Here is a 21835-nt window from a genome sequence, read left to right as displayed (position 1 = left end):
ATTCATCTTTAAACAGTTTCAGCATTCTTGGATGCAAGATCACATAAAAAAAAAACCCGTCCATCTTGTTTACACATTACCGCTGACGCTCATGAACACACCGAAGTCTGAAGAACGACATCCTAAATGTCGATCTAGGACCATCCCAGGAGCACTTGAACGCAACATCTAGCTTACCTCAAAGCCCACGCAATGCATTCTGGAACTTGACGTCAAGGTGACAGTTGAAGTACGTGGTAGTTAAGGTCCTGGCATTACATTTAAAACTACATTTCCCTTCCCAGTCAAACATATTTGAATGTCGTTCAGGGGTAGCTTTTTCCAACCAGTGATGATCTCAACTGAAGTTTCCTCTATCAGCTTCAGCTGAATAAACTCCTCGAGAATGACAAAAGTATCGTCTATGTTGATTTTTGTCGAAGTGTGCTGCGGGAAGAGGCGAAGGGAACTGAACGTCGTTTAAGTCCCAACAATGCGACTCAAACAAAGAAGGCAGTGATTTGTGGTCTCGGTGGTTTTCTGCGCTGCTCCTGCCAGCCAGCCAGGGCTGGGTCCCGTTACAATTGTGAGTCGGCGGCTCACCAAGATGTCTATGGAGGAGCAGGAATATCCCGAAGCGGTGCTGGTGACAGAGGCCGGGCCGCAGTGGCTTCGAGTCGAGGTTGAGCGGCTCACCCGCGAGCTCCGTGATACGACCCATGAGAAGATCCAGGCGGCTGAGTACGGGCTGGCGGTGCTGGAGGAGAAACAGCAGCTCAAGCAGCGATTTGATGAGTTGGAGACAGAGTACGAGACGGTCCGACAGGAGCTGGATCAGCTTAAGGAGGTAACGTAACGTTAAGTCATAGCCACGCAGCCAGAAAACATAAATATATATATATATAGTGTGTAATATATATATATATATAGTGTGTATGTGTGTATGTATGTATGTATGTGTGTGTATATATATATATATATATATATATAATGTGTGTGTGTGTGTTTGTGTGTTGTCTGGCTGCGTGCCATGTGAACACTTAGTGTATAACCTGTAACGTTAATCTAGCTAATATTAACCGTTATAAATTTGGTGCAGCAACTGTCAGCTTTCTGTTTACGAACGGTCTTGAACGTGTCAGTCGGAAGCACACAGTCTATAATCAGAGTTATCAATCACGGGCCGGTTCCTTGGAGGCTCATAACTTGAGCATGCCAGTCTAAGTCTAAACTGACTAGCTGAAGGTTTCTCGAATTGGTATTTTAAGTCTGGCATAATGTTATGACATATTGTCATCAATTTATTTTACTTTTTGGTCACTTGCCTGTATTTGCTTTTGGTATGTAAGGTTGGGGCCACGTCTGACCATACGTCTGCAGCTGCAGCAGTATGTCAAATCTACATGCCTATGTGGCCAAGCTGCTGTCAGTTTATTAAGTCTAAAAGTATCAGGAAGGGTCAAGCTATAGTAGAAAAGAAATGTGTTTGAGACTTGTTTATTCTGAGAAATTGAAGAGATTCCTGTCTTGATGTCCTAATTGGCTCATTGGAGAGACATTCCTAACCCACGACTATAACAATGCTCATCTGGTTTCCCTGAATTTACCACCTTTTTGCGATTTGTCAGTATGGTTGGCTCAGAAGAGACCTTGGTTCACATGGCAAGGAGGTTTTCATCTGTCATCATCACTAATTCAGCTACCGGAGACTGCTTTTACACAGCTCCTTTCAGCATCAAACTTTTAAGGCTTTAAATCATGCTGCTGTCAACACATTTCTTTTCACATCTATTTTGACTCCAGTAATTTAATTCTCACTTAGGGCTGGGCAATAAAGCAATACCGTGATATAAGTTTCCTCAATAATAATATAACAAATTTTCAGTAAGTGGTAGATTTAATTCATTTGAATGAGGATCGAATTAGCACTTAATTTTTATAGTTAGATTAGATTTATTTTGTTAAGGAAAGGGGACTGAAAAAGGATTTTACTTAAATTTACTCATTCTTCAACTTTCACCACAATCAGCCTTTAAGCTTGAAAGAAATAATGATTTGACATTATCGTGATAATTATTGATATTGTGATAATATTTTTGGCCATATTACGTATATCCATATTCTCACAAAAGCTTTTTTCCCCATCTTAGTATGAACATGGTAGTCTGCGATGTAACTCATTGATTTCTGAACGCGGAAGTTTACCATTTGCTGCCATCTCTGACAGTGATTGAGGCTAAAAATTAAAACATACACTATTATACATTTCTCCATTGTTATATCCATCTTCATAAACCAATGATTTTTAAAATTCCCACAACAACAGACATATGAAGAAGCAACATTAGCTATTGATATCCTAACTAGTGGGAAATTCTGACTGTATTTCAAGAGAGAAGTTGGGTTTTTCCCTTTGGCTCAATTTATCAACTTTAGAGGAACTGCATCATAAGGCACTATACACAGTCTATGACTTCCACACATTGGCCTCAACATTCAGCGGTTGTGGTCGCAACTTGTTATCAACTAACTCCATCTCTCACTCTTAATAATTTAGTGGGATATTTCATTGTGTGGTTTTTCACTGGTAGCCAGGAAGCCAGAAACAGTTCATATTGTGTGTAAAGATAACTGCTCTGAATAGTGAACAGATAGAAGTCAGTGTCTTTCTTAGCTGTAAAAAAGGCAATGTTTAATTACAAGCGTTACTACTCATTACTATATGATAGAGTCCAGTTTTCAATTAGGGCAGCAATTAAAAATTATTTTCATTATCGATTGGTCTATGAGATTGGTCTATGAAATGTGTCCAGATAATGAAAATGTTGTAATTTCCCAAAGTCATGTATTCATATTACTTGTTTTATTCTACCAACCGCTGACTGAAACCTTGAACATGAATCAGGATACGATCATATATGACAAAGAAAAGCATCAGATCCTCACATTGAAGAAGCAAAACACATTGCAGATTCATTTCATCCTGTCAAGATGAGGACTTCACTTGTGTTGTCACTGGATGAGTCTCAGTGGATCTTTTGATGACTTATTCCCAGTTGTGTTGATGGTGTTTTATGTCCATGTTACGTTATTCATGGCGTATATCACGGTCCAGTCACTAAGTGACTCATTGTTGTAGTCATTCTCTTGGTATCTCATGATTCTCACTGTTGCTTCTCCATTTAAGTAGAGTTTGCCACTAATGTTGGTGGGGGAAATGAATGATCCAATAGCACCCAGTGTGCTTTAGTTGTTACACATATCAGTTTATGTGACTGAAAACTCCTGAAGAAGAAAATGAGCGATTTCTATGCCGGTGGGGAGAGCTACAGGACATTAGTTATTACATCACCAGTTTAGCTCAGTGCTTGTTGGCTGGATGTTCAGAGCCTTTCAGTCAGTTGGCTGTGGGAATCTGACATCAACCAGTTTATCCTGTGTTAATGTGTTTTGCTGACTCTGTCAGTTCTGGTAACTTAAGCCTGTACTCTTTGCTTGGTATCCAGCTATTCGTGCATTCCAACTAGGGGTCACCTCCATTAGACCCTGCCCTTAGGTAAAGTTTGGGTATAAGATAAGGAAGGGTTTGCAAAGATTTGAATTGGCAATTGGACACATAGTGAGGTTTCTATTTTATTATAATTACATTGTATTATGCAGAAAAGTAATTGGTAAATCATGCATATATGTCTGTATTTAAATTTAGGATATGTTCAACTTTTAACTGTCACTTAAATTTGGTTGTCTCAACTCAGATTTCCAAGACAGACCAAACAGAGTTTTTTTGTTCCCTGCATGTGGCTTGGAAGACAGCAGCCTCCCTTGGCTCCAGTTTGACATGTTAGCATGACAAATTCAGATGTGTTCAGTGCTTGCAATAATCTCTTTGCTCTCAATCTCATGCTCTGTTAGTGTGTGATATGAACAGCATGAAATAACACCAAAATGTAGCAGCAGGATGACACAGCACTTTTGGTTGAATGGTCCACTGTAACACGAGAGGCGAACAGTCAACCAGTAATAAATGCGGTGAATGTCATACTTGTTGATCTGTTGTGTGCATCTTAAAACAGGTTGGCTATTAATCCTCGATCAAAGTAGTTTGCCTTCCCTGATGTTCATTCTTTCTGTCTGTCCCCAGGCCTTTGGACAAGCTTACTCAACCCACAAGAAGGTGGCAGCAGATGGAGAAAGCAGGGAAGAGTCTCTGATCCTGGAGTCTGCCAGTAAGGAGGCTCTCTACCAGCAGAAGGTCCTTGAGCTGCAGAATGAGGTCCGACAGGCCAAAGCCTCCCTCACCAGCGCCCAGGCTGAAAACGAACGCCTCTCGTCTATTGCCCTGGAGATGAGAGAGGTGATGGTTTAATTATGCTAATATTAAACATTAAACATGTTCATGCTCATTTGAATAAAGTTGTATTTAATTCACGCTGGTCCTAATTTATAAAGAGTCTTAAATCTCAGTCTCTCTAAAATTACAAGACATTCTCTTGATAAAGTATATATCAATGAAAACTGGATCTTATCAGCTTTCTGTTGTGAAATTGCTCTCTGGGCGTTGTTGATTTACAGATCCACCATACAGCTGTGGTGTGTTGTGCGTTTTTATGAGACCCTTTTATTTTGCAAAGATGTGGAAACTTTAAATGTTTTTCCTGAATAAAATCTGGATGAGTTTATCCGATAGTTGTAAATGAGTGCCAGTAACCTTGAATCAAAGTATTTTAGTGTTTGAAAAGCTCATGTTACTTGTATGACTCTGTCCAGTAAAGTAATCAGTTATAATCAAAGTAGGATGAAAGAGAAGGTTAGTAAAGCTAATGGAAGTTTAGATGGAGCCATGGAGACCAGCAGCCTGTTGCACCAGTTGTAAGTTCAAACTTAGCCTAGTTATAACATTACTAATTATTACTTAGTTGTTATGTATGCACTACTAAAATAAAAGCGGTTGCTCTACAGAGATAAGGTACAACATAACTCTAAGTAACAACTAAATAGTTACACATGTCCCTGAGTAGGTATAAATCATAAAATATCACGGAATTATACTCACTAATGCTAAAACTGCTGTTTTTCTGCCCCGCAGCATCATTTGTCATTAATTGCATGTCATTTGCAACACAGTAATACAGTAGAAACCTAATTTATTGATTTGATATTTTAGTATCAATCTGGTTTACTACAATTTACTACAATGCCAAGTGGCTCATGCCAGCCAGAAAGCTAATGCACACTTCTAACTAACACTATCTTTGAACAATGATTGGCCACTTGCCTAAGTTATGACTTCACGTCCAAACTAGTTACGTTTTGCCCCATATAATCAAGGTGCATCCAATTTTAGTAGCTGATTTAGTTACAGACTAACTGGTGGTAATAAATCCTCTAGTGTCGTCTTTACACCCTAACTTACACACAGCTGGTGCTACTACCCAATGCAAACCTCCACTAGTTGTCAGGGTGAGAGAGTTGAAGTTTGTGCTTGTAGTGGGGGATGGTCAGTTAGCAGGATTGCAGTGAAAACAGCAGGAAAGATGATGTCATGGTCCACTGTGAGTGACACAAAGGATGTCTTCCGCCAGGGCTCTCTGTAGCATGGCATTGGTAAGTGGACCATGTCCTCCTTCCGTCATCACATGTGCCTGCCAAAGTCTTGCCCCTGTGGTAAGTGAAACATGCTGACACGCTGATCCTCATTTCACTCACGGTGATCCCACACTCCCAAGGATGTTAGTGTGCACCGCCTGGGTGATTTTTCACTCCTCAATCAGTGATAGTGAACGTTTATTTTAACTGGAGTTCATTCTCATGCTGCATGCCATCTCTTTCCCCCTCTTCTGCTGTGTGCAGAATTCAGAGCTGGCAGAGCTGCAGCGCGGTCAGCTGCGCGATGACATCAGAGAGTACAAGGTGCGGGAGGCTCGTCTGCTGCAGGACTACAGCGAGCTGGAGGATGAGAACATCTCTCTTCAGAAACAAGTGTCTGTGCTGAGACAGAACCAGGTGAGACAAGGAGATGGAACTTGATACTCACTTTGTTACACCTCTTGAGCTAGGTGGAAATCATGGTTAGTAGGGACCTTTTTATGACTCAGACTAGCCACGTTATTGGTGTCACGTAAGAAAGTGACAAGACATTAATTAAAAACACTGCGCCTTTCCAACACTTGAAGTTTGCTATAATTTAAAATGGGGGTCAAAATAACCCCCCCCCCCCTTTTTTTTTTAATTTTATTTTAATTTTATTTTATTTTATTTTTTTTATATAATTCACTCATTTTCAGACAATATGCCATCTGGCCTAATAGAGAAGAAACAGTGGACACAAATCAACTGAGCAAAATTATTGACAGTCTTATTTATATTTTTGACCATCTGCTAAGGTGGAATTTGAAGGTCTAAAGCATGAGATCCGCCGTCTGGAGGAGGACTCCCAGTGCCTACACAGCCAGCTGGAGGAAGCCATGCGTCTGAGAGAAATCGCTGAGCGACAACTGACGGAAGCCTTAGAAACCATTAAAACAGAGCGCGAGCAGAAGGCCACCCTGCGCAAGGAGCTCTCCCACTATATGACCATTGGGGGCTCTGTGTACAACAGCTCTTTCAATATCTCCATCGACAACCTAAAACTCCATGACGATCCCTCTGCCATCACCGAGCCTGACAATGATGATCTGATCAGAGGCTTCGAAAACGGCTTGGCCAAGACTGGTGAAGGTGATGAAGTCAACAGAGCTGCCGTGAACAAGAGAGGAGAGGCTTTCAAGCCGGCTCCTAGCCTGGTAGACGACCTGCTGAGCGAGCTCAACATCTCTGAGATCCAGAAACTTAAACAACAGCTTGCACAGGTAATGACGCCCATGAGCTGCTCTTTGACCATCCAGCATTACTTGCCTGTATTGAACACATTCATTCAAAAGTAGATTTAACGTTCACCAAAAATATACATGTGTAAATCACACAGTACGTATGTGTACATGAATAATTGAATAACTAATTATTCTTGGGCACATTTTCATCTGGCCTTCAGTTCAATCTGTAATACAACTCCATCTCAGACAAATTGTAAGACATTTATTAAAAGGAGACTGTTGGTTAAGCTTCAGTGCAGTGCCTCAGATGTTCTTTTTCAGTTTTAACATTAGTGGCAATCACTCTTTAATTCTCTGTTCCCAGTGATTCGACAATCTATTTGTCGGACCGAAATAGACGAAGCTAATTAAATGCACGATGCCCAGTGAAATCTAAAGTGAATGCACAAGGTTTTAAAAAAGCAGAATTTATTGCCTCACCCCACAGTTTATTTGAAAGATGGCCACAAGGATTTTGGATTTCAGAAACAGAAAAAAACATATGATTTGTTGTTGTTTGTTGAAAATGTTGCTGCACAAGATATAAACGGTATACACAGTCAGAGCTTTGACTGTACACAACAAGTGAGAATAGAACAATCCCTGTTGCTCTAAATACATGATTATAGACCATCTATGGTCATATCAATTGGTATCAAATATATTTTTTACACTCATTAAATGTGGACATTTTATGGGATATTCACTGAATTCAATTCTGTTAAAATCAAAGACTGAAACAACTATGCTGGCTTAAACCATAGAAGGGCAAGGAGAGTAATTCTTCCAGCTGACCTTTTTTTTCATGTGCTGTAAAGTGGACCAACTGACTGAAAATTTGTTTTTATGTTAGGTGGAGCGGGAGAAAGCCTCGCTGATCAACTCTCTACAGGAGAGCCAGAAGCACTTGGAGCAGGCCTATGGGACTGTGTCTGAGCAAAAGGAAACTGTCAACAGGCTGACCGAGAACCTCAGTGCAATGAGGAAACTTCAGGCCAGTAAGGAGCGACAGTCAGCCCTTGACAGCGAAAAAGACAGGGACAGCCATGATGATGGAGACTACTACGAGCTTGACATCAACGGACCTGAGATTCTGCAGTGTAAGTACACCGTGGCCGTGTCTGAAGCCGGGGAGTTAAGGCAGGAGCTGAAGACTCTGAGGGCAAAGTACGAGGAGTGTCGAACCCGGTATGAAGATGAGCGAGCGCGGCTGGAGAGCGACGTCCAGGAGTTGAGGTCGAGGTTGGCGTCCCTAGAGAAGATTAGCCAAGCAGATAAAGCGGAGGTGGCTCGCCTGGAGAAGGAGCTCCGTGTGGTCAGTGAGGCTGCAGGAGAATCACTTGGCAGCCTTAATGTGGCCCAGGATGAGCTCATAGCTTTCAGTGAAGAGCTGGCCAATCTCTACAACCATGTGTGTATGTGCAACAATGAGACCCCTAACCGCGTCATGCTGGACTACTACAAAGAAGGCAAGGCCATAGTAAGAAGGGGGCAAGACGGGAAGGAGCACCAGTCTTCTGTACTTCTCACAAATGGCCTGATCTCTGAGACTGAACCTGGAAAGTCAGACTCGAGGGGCACTACAGTTACCTCAGCTCCAGAGCACCGGCCAGAACCCATGAACATCTATAACCTGGTAGCAATCATCAGGGACCAGATCCGCCACCTGCAGCAGGCAGTGGACCGCACCACAGACCTGTCACGTCAGAGACTTGCCAATCTGGAGCTGAGCACAGTGGCAGACAAGGACAAGGAGGCTTGCATGGGAGAGATCCTCAAACTGAAGTCCCTGCTTAGCACCAAAAGGGAACAGATCGCCACTCTCAGAGCCGTGCTCAAGGCCAACAAGCAGGTCAGAAGACCACTCTGATTGTGTCTATATGTGAATGTGCATGCCTGCTGTGTATGTTTCTCAGAGGAAGGATGTTCATTGTTTCTCCAACTGACAAGTACGACAGAAATGAATATTCTGCTTCAGCTAAAAATAACCGCTGAGTGTAGACCTCACCAGTGTAAGAAATAAATAATGATATAAGATCTTATTCCCTTTAGACGGCTGAGGTTGCTCTGGCCAACCTGAAGAGTAAGTATGAGAGCGAGAAGGCCATGGTGACTGAGACAATAATGAAGCTCCGCAATGAACTCAAGGCTCTAAAAGAGGATGCTGCTACGTTCTCCTCTCTTCGAGCCATGTTTGCTACAAGGTATGAATATACATACTCCCTGGTTTACATTTCATTCTTGGCAAACATGAAATGAACCATCATGTGGCATCCTGGTGGCCAGCTGGTTGGGGGCTCAGACCAGAATGCATAACATCTGTTCTGTCCTGCTAATAATTGCAATTTCCTACTAATGAAAAAGAAACGTTAAAACCTTTAAGTGCTTATTCTGCACAACTATTTTGTATGAGTGTCTGTATATGTGTGCGTTAGAAGCAAAGCATTGTGGGAAACGTCTGATGTAATACTACCAGTCAGCTAGCAGAGACCTCATCCTCCCATCTGGAAAATGCAGTCTGAGGAATGGAGAAAACATGTGACGGCAGCTGCAGTTGAAGGCAAATTGCTCCACCTGCTGGAAATAATGTTAATCTCTAGTTTCTTTCTTTTTCCGTCTCTTGCACTCTTCTCTCTGCCTCTCCCATCTCTTTCTCTCAGGTGTGACGAGTATGTGACCCAGCTGGATGACATGCAAAGGCAGCTGTCTGCTGCGGAGGATGAGAAGAAGACCCTGAATTCTCTGTTACGTATGGCCATCCAGCAGAAACTGGCCTTAACCCAGCGCCTGGAGGACTTGGAGTTTGACCATGAGCAGGCGCGCCGCAGCAGTGCTACAGCAGTGGGAGGGAAGGGCAAAACAAAGGGCAAGGGAGCATCTTCTAACCATCATGTAAGTCAAAGGCTGCACTGCAGAACCAACTCTGAGCCATGTGCAAGGTTTTATGTGGCCTTTTTTAACTTCTATGTCATTCATTGCAAGATTTGCATCTCATGCAGACTTTGCATACACTCAACACTAAGCTCTGTTTCAGTAGCCATTATACCTCTAACACATAGACTATATGGCATACTAGTATTACTACTATTATTACTACTTAAAGTGGTCATGGTTTCTATTTTCAAAAACAACATATATTTTGTCATACTGCACATTGCTGCAGCTCCTCTTTTCACCCTGTGTGTTGAAGGCTTTGTTTTAGCTATGGAGTGATGCATCTCACCAATACAAGATCTTTGTTGGGAGTTCCGCATTCGCACTTCCTAGTTAAGGACTGGTAGCCAATCAGGAGCAGAGTAGGGCGGGTCCTGAGGCAAACACGGCTTCGGTTCAGCTGTACATGTTCCCCTTACCAGCTTAGCAACATAGACTGGAGCAAGAGTTTCAGAGTGGTGAGTTATTAATCTGTAACAAATGTATCTTTCATACATTAAGTTTTAACTGAGCTCTGTCTCTACATCACAGTAACAACTTTATGTCCGTTGACTGCCTGGAGGGTAGCTCATGTTTGGAAGGGAGAGGAGAAGCAGTGAGCGGACATCTTGTCACTGTGTGTGCTGCAGCTCAGTGTGTTTTTCCACCGGTGTATTTGCGTGTCGGACTAGTTGCTTGGCGAGTGTTATGATGCGTGTTTTGCTGTGTTGTCACAGGGATCAAAGGAAAAGACTGGACTACAAACAAGCTGTTTTCAGGCAGTTCAGAGCAGTGTTTTTGTGGATGATGGGAACTCCCTTTGGGCTGGACTTTGGGCTTTATCACTTTGCAAACCTATTACATGCAAAATAAAGGAGAGGGAAAAAGCCGAAAAGCATAATATGACCTCTTTAATACTGAAATTAAAACTCTTACTCTTATTCATTTTTTAGCATGACAAAGATTGTACTGAATAGTTATTTTAATAAAATGAATATACAGACTACTCAGTTGGCACAAGGAAGGCACAAATCCCCAAAGCATGGAGTGTAAGTTTAATTTTCCATGTGGTATTTATATCATTATTTGGCCTGAGAACCAAATGAAACTGGAAACCTATGTGCTAATTTTAATTCAACTGACATTTGCTTCCAGGCTGGCATCAAATACGCTGTGATGAGTATAAGCAGGTAGAATCTTTCACAGAAGGTACCAAGCTTTACTCCATGTTTGAGTTCTGTGACATGTTGTATGTTGTGTACAGGTAAGCTGTTTTGTGGGTAAAACTAGCCTGAAAACAGTTTCTCTAGAGTTGGCCAGAAACTATTTATTATACCGTTGTTACCATTTTATTATATGAGACATTAAAACAGAAATCTAACAAACTTTTCAGTTGCACGAACCTGGGCAGTTGTACTACAAATCTGCTAGCATATATGTAACCTATCTCTTTGTTTCTCTTTCAACATTCATTTTTATGTAACCCAAGTTCAGAAAGCAGCTTCTTTTACTCTTATTGGTCCAAAATAGCTTGTGAGAGAAAAAACATGGTACCACTTTAATTTAGGGTGATTACCAAAGATAAACCAAGAAACTGTTTTTACTTTAATATTCATGTGTTTCTATTATAAATAAGATGCTATTCTCTATTTTCTCTTTTCTGTATCAAATATATTAAAAGGAATTTTAAATGTCTGTGTCTGCATTAAAGAGTGAGATAAAACATTTACGTAACAGTTTGAAGGACAGTTGGCTTTAGGTGACACAACACATTCCCTGTAATATCAGAGACTAACACTCCTCAGTCCTCTGCTTCCTGCAGCCATCTAACTTTCCTAACTGTTAACTTCATTGATATACTTCATCTCACTAATGCAGTGGAAATTGGAATTTCAACAATCAATCAATTTAATGTGATTTTCTTTATCTTTCCATTTGCAGTAAATCTATTATGCCAAGTGTCCTTAAGGAGGTCCGTCAAAGTGTCTGTGACAGTTGCCAATCATCTGTGGTCCTGGTTCCTTCACTATCTAATAATGGTCATCGCTAACACAAGAACATTTCAAACAGTATTTGCCAAGGGCCTTGTTTTAGAGTGCCAAAAACAAGTATGCACAATTCTGTTAAACATTTTGACTGCAGAAAGGATGACTCATCGCTTCATCTGCCCACTGTAGTCCCTAAGTCTTCCAACACTATGCACCACTATTATTACTGAACCAGAGGAGGAATAAAGATGGGTGTTTTGCTGATTACTCATTGCCTGTGTTACCCTGACTGAGCACTTTTTGTTTTACTTATTTGCTCTGAGGTGATTCCTCTTTCTTTCTAAAATCATACTAATTGTTTCAAGTATTATACAATGTGTTTACTGGATGTGTATGTTTATCTGCCAGATTGTTGACTACATTTTCAAGCGATTCACCATATTTTAGCCCTATTTATTCCCTATTTCATAGTAGTAAAAGCAGATATGTGGGAATTCTTTAAAAAACCGAACTTCAACTCACTAGTTGAAATCAAGCAAAAGAGACTTTTCTGCTGTAGTTTTTTTTCTTTTGGCCTTAGATTTAGTTGTGCCTTACTGACAGCCCGTAGGAACAAGCTGTCGAGGTTATCAAGATTTTTCAATAACTATTTGTTTTTACCTTATGACCCTGAAAATATGGAGCTTCAAATTCAAGTATGCTTGTTATCACTAAGGAAGAGTATTAATACAAAGCTTATTTAAATATTTCTAAGTTAAGGTCAGATGTTAATAGTATTCATACACTTTATCATGAAGGAGAGTTTTTATTGTAATTGTTTTAAAACAGCTTTTTCTAAACCTTTTGAGTCCTAAAATGCATTATCTGCAAACAATAATCCTGCGGTGCCATGCTGTGTTTTGTTTATACAAGTGCAATTTGTAAAACATGGCAAGAGGAAGAAAATAAATGTTTATGCTATGTAAAAAAATATTTTACACATTGTTGCTCACATACTTGGTCCTAATTGATTTTGTATGTTTTTACTATTTCTGCAATTATATTTATTTGACACTGTTCAGACTACAGGATGTCATCATCCTTTTTTTTTCATAAGGGAGCTTGAGTGGAGGTGGCTGGTCAGAATATCTGTAAGACTGAACTTGTGGTAAATCACTAGCAAGATGCATGAATGTGGGCTACTGTCTCTGCTAACCCTTATGACTGGTGAAGAAATAAAGCTAACTTTCACAATACTGGGGGTCTTTCTTTTAGAAAATAGATTTACTAACAATTTTACAATAAAGCGTTATTCTTTCACTGTTGAGAAATGAAAATCAAATATAAATTGGACTTATTACTTGCCACCAGTGAGTACAATATTGGTGGTTCTGTACAGTGGGTAGGTAGTGACTGTATATTGTTACTTTTTCTGAAACAGATCCATTCAGCATGGTGAGTTTTTGTGCATACAAAAGTCTCAAATTATATAGAATATACTGTACAAATAAGCAATACACCAAATTTAGTCCTCAGATCTAACAATAATTTGAACTTTATGTCCATGACAACAAATAATTAAAAAAAGAAGTACAATTGTTCAAGGGACTCTCAAACAGCTGTTCAATTTACAGTAATGTACATACACTTTGTTGTTTAAAGTGATACACAGATAGATCAAATTCTGTTTCTTCTGCGTATCTGTATCAAAAACCTGATAAGGGTCAATTATAAAGTAAATTGCTTAGCGTATCCTTTATCCTTAATTTCCATTTCCGGTATAAAGGAGTAAAGTTTTTTTTCCCACTTTTTGGACGAAGACGTTGACGTAAGTCACTCCCTGCCTACGGGTTGACGTCAGAGGGCGTGGCCACACAAAGGACAGAGGGGACTCCACAATGGGAGGTTCGTGTCTTTCTTTAACTAAAAATAGCGCTTATTTCACCATGTTTTTAACCTTCTGTTTAGTTTATTTAATGTCTTTCAAGCCACGAGCATTACCACGGCACTGACGACCTGAAAAGTTGCCTCGTTTTCACAAAGACAATGCAACGTCTGTCCTGTTGAGCCCTGAAAAGTTTCTTAACAACACTCTTGACAGGAGAAAGCGCCTTACTTTTCATTTCGCTGTCAACACACAATTAGTTGAATAACAAGTGTTTTTTCGCAGCATTCCCGATCCTCCATGCCCTCATACGCCTCTGTTGCAACAGTTAGTACGAGGAAAGACGGGAGATATGTCTATGTACGGATATGTTACTGACGTCCCTTTCCAATGGTAGCCTATTATCAGACAGTGAATGGAAGCGTCTTGCTGGTTACACTAAATACACTAAACACTAGTCATTGTTTAAAACGTCTCTCTGTTGACATGCACAGACAGTTTTCATGAGCAGCTGATAGAGGACAGCGCCTTCCTCAGAGCTGACCGGAGACTTGACACGGAGCTGGTGGACAAACTCATTCTGCAGCTCAACAGAATCTACCCGCAGATCCTCACAGACAAGGAGGCCACCAAAGTAAGTCCTCATGCACAAAGTACTTATCTGTCTTGGTCGCATACAGGCAGTGATGGAAAAAAGAGATGAAGTAAAAGCAATACCACACCACACGGTAAAAATACTCCGTTTTAAGTAAAAGGTCTGCATTAAAAATCTTTTTCACAGGTGTGGCTACTTGCAAAATGTGCTAAAGTATCAAAACTAAAAGTATTCATCATAGATGAATGAGCCATGTCCTATATTATATGGTGTTTATTTGTAAGAAGCATGTAATGCAGCAGTAGCTGTATATGTGTTGTAGTTTAATCTATAATGTAGGTTTACTATGCAAAAACTTGAAAAGGGAACATTTCCGTTTGGGGACCAAAAATATCCCATAATAACTGTTGTTATTGTTATCCAGTTCCGAAACTTGGACGTGCCCACAAGTGTTCAGTTGGGTGAGCTCCTGACACACCTGCAGGAGAAAGGAGAGGAAGCGTGCAGGGAGTTTTACAGAGCCCTTCACCTGCATGTAGAGGAGGTATACTTCAGCTTGCCCACACGGCTCCGCCTCAGAGGTCAGTCCCCAAATCCTGCTTCTCTAAATCATGTGTAATCCCAGTGAGATACTCATTTATTATTTGGACGTAACAGAATGGATTATACATATTAAGTTATGTTTTCTAGTATAGTCTACATTTTAGTCCACACAATAAAAGGTATATGTCCTGCCTCCAGATTCCTTAGATCCGCTCAAATATCGACGTGTCTACCACCAGAGATATGTTCTGAATGACAGAGGTAAGATGTTCATGTAAAAGAATGCATGTCAATGGGTGTGCATTGTTTCAGGCAGTGTTAATGTTCAAATGATTAAACTACTATTCTTAAATGATTCAGATTCACTCAGATCAGATCAGATTCAGATGTAAGGCAGCAACATCATAAAATAGTCAGTAGATGATTTAGTGATGACCTTCAAAAAAATCACAAAATAAGGAACAGCCACTTTTTAAAAATGAATTACATTTACGTTGTTGTGATGTGTTTACCTCTTTCCAGGTCCCCTCTTCTTTCTGGGTTGTTTCAGTGTCGCAGTGGGAATGGCTTTGCTCTATTACTACAGTGGTAAGTAGCTTTCCAGTTTTCCGCCTATTGACTGGCTAATGTATAAATCAACTTTATTGCATGCATGCTCCTGAAAATATTCTACTTCATGCTGTTAATTCAGTGTTACTAAGAAGGAGTCTTTGTTCTGCAGAGGCTAAAGTGACGGGAGGTAGCCGGGCCCTCGGGATGGCTACTCTGGGTTTGCAAAGAAAGGCTCAGGAGGTTCTCATATGGTACACTGAAGAAAGCCTCATGAAGTGAGGGGTGACTCCCTCACACCAGGTGCTTCCCCAGAGCTACTCTTATGAAAGCTACTTGTACCAAAGCACAGCACAATATATCTTTTCCCAAGAGTTGAATACTAATTTTGTACACAGTTGTATATATTGTTTTGCTTGTGATCTGAAATGGGAAAGACGGGGCAAATTCATAGTTACATTTGGCACAATGCTCTTATTTCCTCATATGCTGATGCCTATTTAAGTGGGTTAAAGGGATCGTATACTTTAGAGGGATAATCACAGAGATCAAAAACAAGCTCATTAAACAAAGGTGTTTGCTACAGTCTTCAAATGTGGCATAAAGCAGCTTTTACAAACCAATTAAAGAGAAAAACTGACTGCATTAGTGACAAAATGTTGCTAAAATAACTTGAAACTTGGTGTTACATTATTAACTATATAGGATCAGCCTACAATATAAAGCAACAACCTTCAACGTATTTGCTTAATTACACTTTGGTGTGAAAACTCATATCAACATTTTTCAACATTTTATTTTTGCTCAGGCAGCACTTCTTTGCCATGTGCATTTATTTGGGTAATTTGAGAATTACTCTCTCTTTTCTGCTCAGTTATCCCCCAACTCAGAAACGAGGATTAGTGTCACAATCAATGGTGCAGTCCATGACACCCAGCTCTTTGTAGAACATAACTGCCATCTTGTGGACAAAAGTGACTTCACCAAACACAGTCCGGCTTCTGTTGGTTTCGTAAGAGCTTCCCGAAATTCTGCTGCTCACAGTTAGACAAAAAGGAGATACTCATGTGAACAGGCAGGAATACTGTGGAGCGATGTCCGTATGGTTACTTCAGACGCGTTTATAGCATAGACTGTATATAAAAAAGTTTATAGTGAATTTTGCCATCACGTGATTTCTTCTACCAATGATGTCCCGCTCTACCAGCGCAGTGCATCTTGGGTAGATGAACGACTAAAGCAAAATGTACAAATGTTGATTGAAGAATGGTAATAATGAAGGGTAAACCCAGATTAGTGTGTTTGAAATAGAACAAACAGGAGATTTGTTCAGCTGTATCTGTAATACCAATACACCGGAAATTGTACCATGAGTGAAACCAAGTATTGTAAGTCAGTATATATAATGTGACGCGTTGCTTTATGTAGTCGTGTTGTATGAAAGGAGAGAAGGTTAGCACTCCCCTTGACAAGGATGGAATTGGTCCCTGTGGCCATCAACACACATACGGTTAAGGCACTGCCACTTACTTCGTGGCATCTCTAACCACATTTTTTCATCTTTGAAATCCATACACGCGCGCGCGCACACACACACACACAGTTTGTGTGAATAATGCCGTACTCCCTTCATTTCTTATTCACGGCTCCTGTTTTCACCATAAGTGCAGACCGGAAACATGCCAGAATATTTCCTCCTCTCTTTGTTCCGCGGGGTCGGACAGGATGGAAACTTATTTTTATATTTTTCCTGTTGGCTTACATTAACGTTAGCTCGGTCTGTTGTCTATCGCATAGAAGAAATAGTAGAAGAGGGTTTAAGTAAATGTCCCACCCCAGCCATTTATACATAATATACCCTACAGTGTGTATATGTTTTAGTTCTTACTGTGCCTTTTTGACCACTAGGTCTATATTGAGACGTTTCTAATAAGCCTATTTTAAATGTGTCTGGCAGTAAATTAATTTAACCATAAAATGACAGGCATATACAATTTGATAGTTTTACTCAGGCTGTTTGTAAACAGTTTCTTTTATATGTATCATGGAGAGCATAACAATTACTATCATGATGGTGCTTTTGTTAAACTGTATTTCTTTGTGGTATGGTGGTTAAACTTCAGCACATCTGAAGCCAATACCAGAAAACATTTATGCAACTTGCATGGTTTGTTGTTATTCCTTGTACTCAACACTTTTGTAATATTGTTCTATTAAGGAAATATTGATATTTCTCATGGTTGTCAATTAACGTCTCCTCATTGAGGTCCAGTGCCTGACATTTAGTCACATTCTGTGTGTACTGTCATGTAAAAATGCCTTAAATTTAAATTGCCATCATTTGTAGGATTGAGACTTTTGTCTTTGTACAATTAAAAAAACATTGCATGATATGAATAAACAGGACAGAAAACACATCTTGTCATGTTTGTAGTTTTTATTTATAAAATATCATTTAAAATTGTTGTCACAGTGTATACTACAAGATTTATAGTAGAAGCTGTGACAATTTTTGGTCCGTTAAAAAAAGTGATTTAAAAAAAGCCTGTTAGTGATCACATACACTATATAAACACTTGTAGACATAAACTAATATATACAGGTAAAACTTTACACACTAGACTTTGCATAGCACTTAAACAAAGCATGTAAGGTCCACTTAACTAATCAGTTGTAAACAGAAAATCTGGCCTCATAATAAGGCTTTTTTATCATGTAATGCCACATGAGCAGCAGAAGGCCAAGGTGGCTCCTGGCACTTACTACTAAGACTTTCATTTGGATTTTGCTTTGGTGATCAAGTTTTTTTTGTAGGCATACATTCGGATTAGACTGCAGGTACTGACACATTTCAAACTTAACAATAACAGCAGGATGTCTTTTTTTTTCAGGAAATATTCACAATGGTTGTGACTGACATACAGTATGTTGCTCCCGATACATTTGCTTGATAAGTAAAGGCAACCGTTTATATGCATCAGTCCTGAGTACAAGAAGAGGTAACAAACTGGTGAATACCCACATGAAATGGAAGCTGACTGCACATTTGTCCATAGCTATGGTCAGATAAGGGAACCCCTCTAACACACACACACACACACACACACACGCACACACACACACATCATCACCGGGTGGGTATCAAGTGACAAGCCTGGGAGGTTGAATTACAGAATGGCAAATGCACCTGCATGCCATTTAGTTTGGTGAATAAATATACGTCCGGTCCATTTTCACAAATCATGTGGAGGTGCATCTTTACTAAGTTCATCAGGAGAGTGGAGAGTCATCTAAAGGGTGATCAAGCACTTGGGTTGGGCCGCTGGACACCAAAGGCTGTGATGAAGACGTTGACCACTACTATGATGAAGACGAAGGCTGTGGCGAAATTCTCCATAATGTTCAACTTGAAGTGCATGCTTTCATCATTCAGGTTCCACTTAACTGTCAAAAGAGAAATGAAACATGGAGACATCACTCTTGAGAGCACACATTTGCTTTGTCAGCAGGAATATCCTCCATTGCCCAGAAAGGTGAAGCACAGAGTTTTCTGCCACATCGGCGGTGAAGTAATCATTACTGAGAAATACTGCACTGTGATCTAAACAGCATCTGACTGCACTGCCTTCAGGTGAATAATTAGCTTCTTGCTTCACTGGGACATTACATGCCTTGCTGGTCTAAAAAGAGAATATTTAAAGGAAAGTCCCTGGCCATTTTAGTGTTGCCAAATCTATGACTTTTTTTCCCCAAAAGCTTTTTAAAACTGGAAGCTACTGACCGGTCTTTCTTCCTGTGTATGTGTCTACATAAGGTTAAATAAAATTTTGTGAAATGATGTGCATCTAAATGATTTCAAGGCACTTGGTTGAAAATCATCCTTTTGTAAACATGTGACAAAAAAACAGCACAAGAAATTCAAGTTTGTGCTTTCTTGTAAATTTGTAGAAAAGATTGGCAGTTGTAGGGAAAAAACAGCAATGGCTAAATAAAAAATGTGCATGAATGATATCAAAGATTGAGAAGAAAAAAAGAAAAGCTGCTTTTGTGAACGTCTGAGTACAAAGTGAAAGCCGTTGTCAGCTATGATCGCATAACTCGGGTCTGATGTTAGTTGCACATGCACACACATTGTTACAAGCACAAGTTGTGGTGGTAAAAGCAGGCCCAAAAGGTTATGCTTGTAACTTAAAAATGTGCTTGTGGCTGTGTAACTTCAGTGTCACTCACGGCGTGGGAGTTTTGAGTACAGGGTTTCACACACTGTTGTCACTTTTAGCTAGTCTGGACAAAGTAATAGTAAATAAATATAATATCCCATGTACTTCACACCATGTTGCAGCCAAAGATGCTAAAAGAATTACTTGTGCAGTAGAGGACTAAAACAATACATTATATATATATTTAATATTTTTAGTCTTGCTAACAGGCCAATGACAGAAACAAACTCCAGACTTACCAATGAAGATGAGCAAAACTCCTACCACGATTTGCAGGACGAGGGAGATGCTAATGAGCGTAATAAGGGGCACATAGAAGGTAAAGTCTGGTCCTTGCTCCAGCACCGCCTTCAGCTGTGAGGCATTAGCCATCAGTAGAGCCACATCCAGCATGCTCTCTGCTGCACTCTTCTTATTGGCGTAATGGTTCATGTTCAGAGGTCTCTGTTGCCTCCTCCAGAGGCCTGGCTGCGGGACCTGAACGCAACACACAAACCCTGACATTAGCATGATGTTTATTTATTTACTAATATTATTTTAATGTTGGTTTATTGTGTGCGGTCTTTTCTTGGTTTTTATTATTGCTATTACCTGCACCAGGACCTGAGTACCTAAATTTGATCCCTTTCATGTATAACATGTTTTGGAACGACAATAAAATATCCTCATCCTTAGAATGACACACAAGCAATGTCTAGCAATGTGATAGTTGAACAAACTGGGTCAGTACAGGATTTCAGATTGATCTTTAATATTTTTTGATTAATGGCTATTTCATAATGGATCAAACTAACAAAAAATATTGTCATCAGATGTCAGTTAATATTTCTATGATGTAATCTCTCAGGTGTATGTAAATGCACTTCTACTACTTCTACTGAGAACTCAACAGCTCTCACCTAACTAAATATGCTTGAAATTAGACTTTTCTGAGCCTTTATGACCCTTTTCACCACTGAAACACTCACACTGCAAAAGCGCCATGCTTTCATGTTCTGAAACTTGTGTAATTGTGGTATTTAAAAGGTTACTTTAACATGGAGAATGAAAATGAAAGCACTCTGTTGCTACTGTAATACTCGATTTCATATAAATATGTGCCGACTGCAAAGTAAGTTTTACCGTTCTTAGGGAATCGAATTTCATTTTCAAATTTATTTATTAGGATAAAACCCTTGAGATGCACCATCTCGTTTTCAAGGGGGTCCTAAAGTACATCACTACTATCACAAAAGAACAGCGACAAAAAAAAAAGGACAATTATACATTTGTCAATGTACAGACAGACAACAGACAAACACACACAGAACCACCAATACAGAGCAACAACAACAACAACAACAACAACAACAGAAAAACAAAAAAACAAATCAATGAAAATAATTACAGAAATATAAAAAACTTTACAACCACTAATAGGGCAATTAAAATGAATAGGTGGTGGTGGCACATAAATAAGATGCTTGCCTTAGGTGTGGGAGACCTGGGTTCAATTCCCACTGTGGGAATCCACCATTGTGTCCATGAGCAAGACATTCAATAATAATCTTTATTTGTAGAGCACTTTTCAAAAACAAGTTAAGTGCTTTAACAAGTGTAAAGACAATAATACCCAAAAAACAATAATACAAAAAAAGAAAAGACTAAAATACACGTTTAAGATAAATATAAAATTTGTAAAATAGAATAAAATAAAAGGGATAAAACAAAGTCAAATAAGATCGGGAAAGGCTCTCCTATAAAAGTATGTTTTAAGAAGGGACTTAAGAGTTCACTGACTCAGCTGACCTGATTTCCTCGGGCAGGCTGTTCCAGAGCCTCGGGGCCCTGACAGCAAACGCTCTGTCCCCTTTAGTTTTCAGTCGAGACTCTGGAACAGACAACAGACCTCTGCCCGAGGATCTCAAGGTACGTGCTGGTGTGTATGGGACTAAAAGTTCAGAAATATAACAAGGCGAGAGGCCATGAAGAGCTTTAAAAGTGATCAATAGAATTTTAAAGTCAATTCTAAAACATACTGGGAGCCAGTGTAATGAAGCTAAAATAGGAGTAATGTGGTCATATTTCTTTGTTCTTGTTAAAAGCCTGGCAGCTGAGTTCTGGACAGTCTGGAGTCGATCAATAGATTTTTGGGTTAAACAGGTGAAAAGGCTGTTGCAATAATCCAGGCGTGATGAGATGAAGGCGTGTAAAATGGTCTCGGTGTCCTTAAATGTTAACATAGATCGAATTTTTGCTATATTTCTACGTTGATAAAAACATGACTGAACAAGCTTTGTGGTGTGCTGCTCGAAATTTAAATTACTATCAAACCAAACACCAAGGTTCTTTGC

The 21835-nt window shown here is 39.8% G+C and overlaps 3 protein-coding genes and 1 non-coding gene across 6 annotated transcripts in view; 3 read left to right on the top strand and 1 right to left on the bottom strand.

The window, feature by feature from the left end:
* Window positions 1-230: 230 nt before the first annotated feature.
* bicd2 (bicaudal D homolog 2 (Drosophila)) lies at window positions 231-12966 on the top strand. Of its 2 annotated transcripts, none has more exons than XM_046075856.1 (8): window positions 231-826; window positions 4121-4333; window positions 5830-5982; window positions 6363-6827; window positions 7684-8682; window positions 8883-9034; window positions 9491-9722; window positions 11685-12966. In XM_046075856.1, the coding sequence occupies exons 1-8, from the start codon at window positions 587-589 to the stop codon at window positions 11685-11687; spliced, it is 2457 nt and encodes an 818-aa protein (XP_045931812.1). In that variant the 5' UTR covers window positions 231-586; the 3' UTR covers window positions 11688-12966. The 2 variants fall into 2 exon arrangements, with proteins under 2 accessions (XP_045931812.1, XP_045931811.1); XM_046075855.1 differs by lacking the exon at window positions 11685-12966 and adding an exon at window positions 10021-10073.
* Window positions 12967-13543: 577 nt separating this feature from the next.
* Window positions 13544-17699, top strand: card19 (caspase recruitment domain family, member 19). Of its 2 annotated transcripts, none has more exons than XM_046075858.1 (6): window positions 13544-13615; window positions 14090-14229; window positions 14615-14771; window positions 14932-14994; window positions 15256-15321; window positions 15455-17699. In XM_046075858.1, the coding sequence occupies exons 1-6, from the start codon at window positions 13609-13611 to the stop codon at window positions 15562-15564; spliced, it is 543 nt and encodes a 180-aa protein (XP_045931814.1). In that variant the 5' UTR covers window positions 13544-13608; the 3' UTR covers window positions 15565-17699. The 2 variants fall into 2 exon arrangements, with proteins under 2 accessions (XP_045931814.1, XP_045931813.1); XM_046075857.1 differs by lacking the exon at window positions 13544-13615 and adding an exon at window positions 13949-13988.
* Window positions 16713-16840, top strand: LOC123957050. The gene has a single exon (XR_006821708.1). It is a non-coding gene; the product is annotated as a U6atac minor spliceosomal RNA (small nuclear RNA).
* Window positions 17700-18512: 813 nt separating the features above from the next.
* Window positions 18513-21835, bottom strand: part of ninj1 (ninjurin 1) — a 7214-nt gene continuing 3891 nt past the window's right edge. The window contains exons 2-3 of the mRNA XM_046075860.1: window positions 19742-19979; window positions 18513-18726 (exon numbers count right to left, since the gene is read on the bottom strand). Coding sequence (XP_045931816.1) covers window positions 18584-18726; window positions 19742-19979 — 381 coding nt within the window. The 3' untranslated portion in view covers window positions 18513-18583. The remainder of the gene's footprint in view (window positions 18727-19741; window positions 19980-21835) is intronic.

This window comes from Micropterus dolomieu, linkage group LG18, assembly GCF_021292245.1.
Source record: "Micropterus dolomieu isolate WLL.071019.BEF.003 ecotype Adirondacks linkage group LG18, ASM2129224v1, whole genome shotgun sequence".
NCBI classification, from domain to species: Eukaryota; Metazoa; Chordata; class Actinopteri; order Centrarchiformes; family Centrarchidae; genus Micropterus; species Micropterus dolomieu.
The sequence above is the reverse complement of the archived record's forward strand: the minus strand, read 5'-3'. Positions and strand labels throughout refer to the sequence as shown.

Bases quoted from the DNA above. Each gene is read 5' to 3' on its own strand.
- card19 (XM_046075857.1), top strand. From the start codon at position 13,964: ATGTTACTGACGTCCCTTTCCAATG. The intron at 14,772-14,931 runs GTCAGTCCCCAA...TCCTGCCTCCAG, and splicing joins CACACGGCTCCGCCTCAGAG to ATTCCTTAGATCCGCTCAAA. The intron at 14,995-15,255 runs GTAAGATGTTCA...ACCTCTTTCCAG, and splicing joins ATATGTTCTGAATGACAGAG to GTCCCCTCTTCTTTCTGGGT.
- bicd2 (XM_046075855.1), top strand. From the start codon at position 587: ATGTCTATGGAGGAGCAGGAATATCCCGAAGCGGTGCTGGTGACAGAG. The intron at 827-4,120 runs GTAACGTAACGT...GTCTGTCCCCAG, and splicing joins AGCTGGATCAGCTTAAGGAG to GCCTTTGGACAAGCTTACTC. The intron at 8,683-8,882 runs GTCAGAAGACCA...TATTCCCTTTAG, and splicing joins TGCTCAAGGCCAACAAGCAG to ACGGCTGAGGTTGCTCTGGC.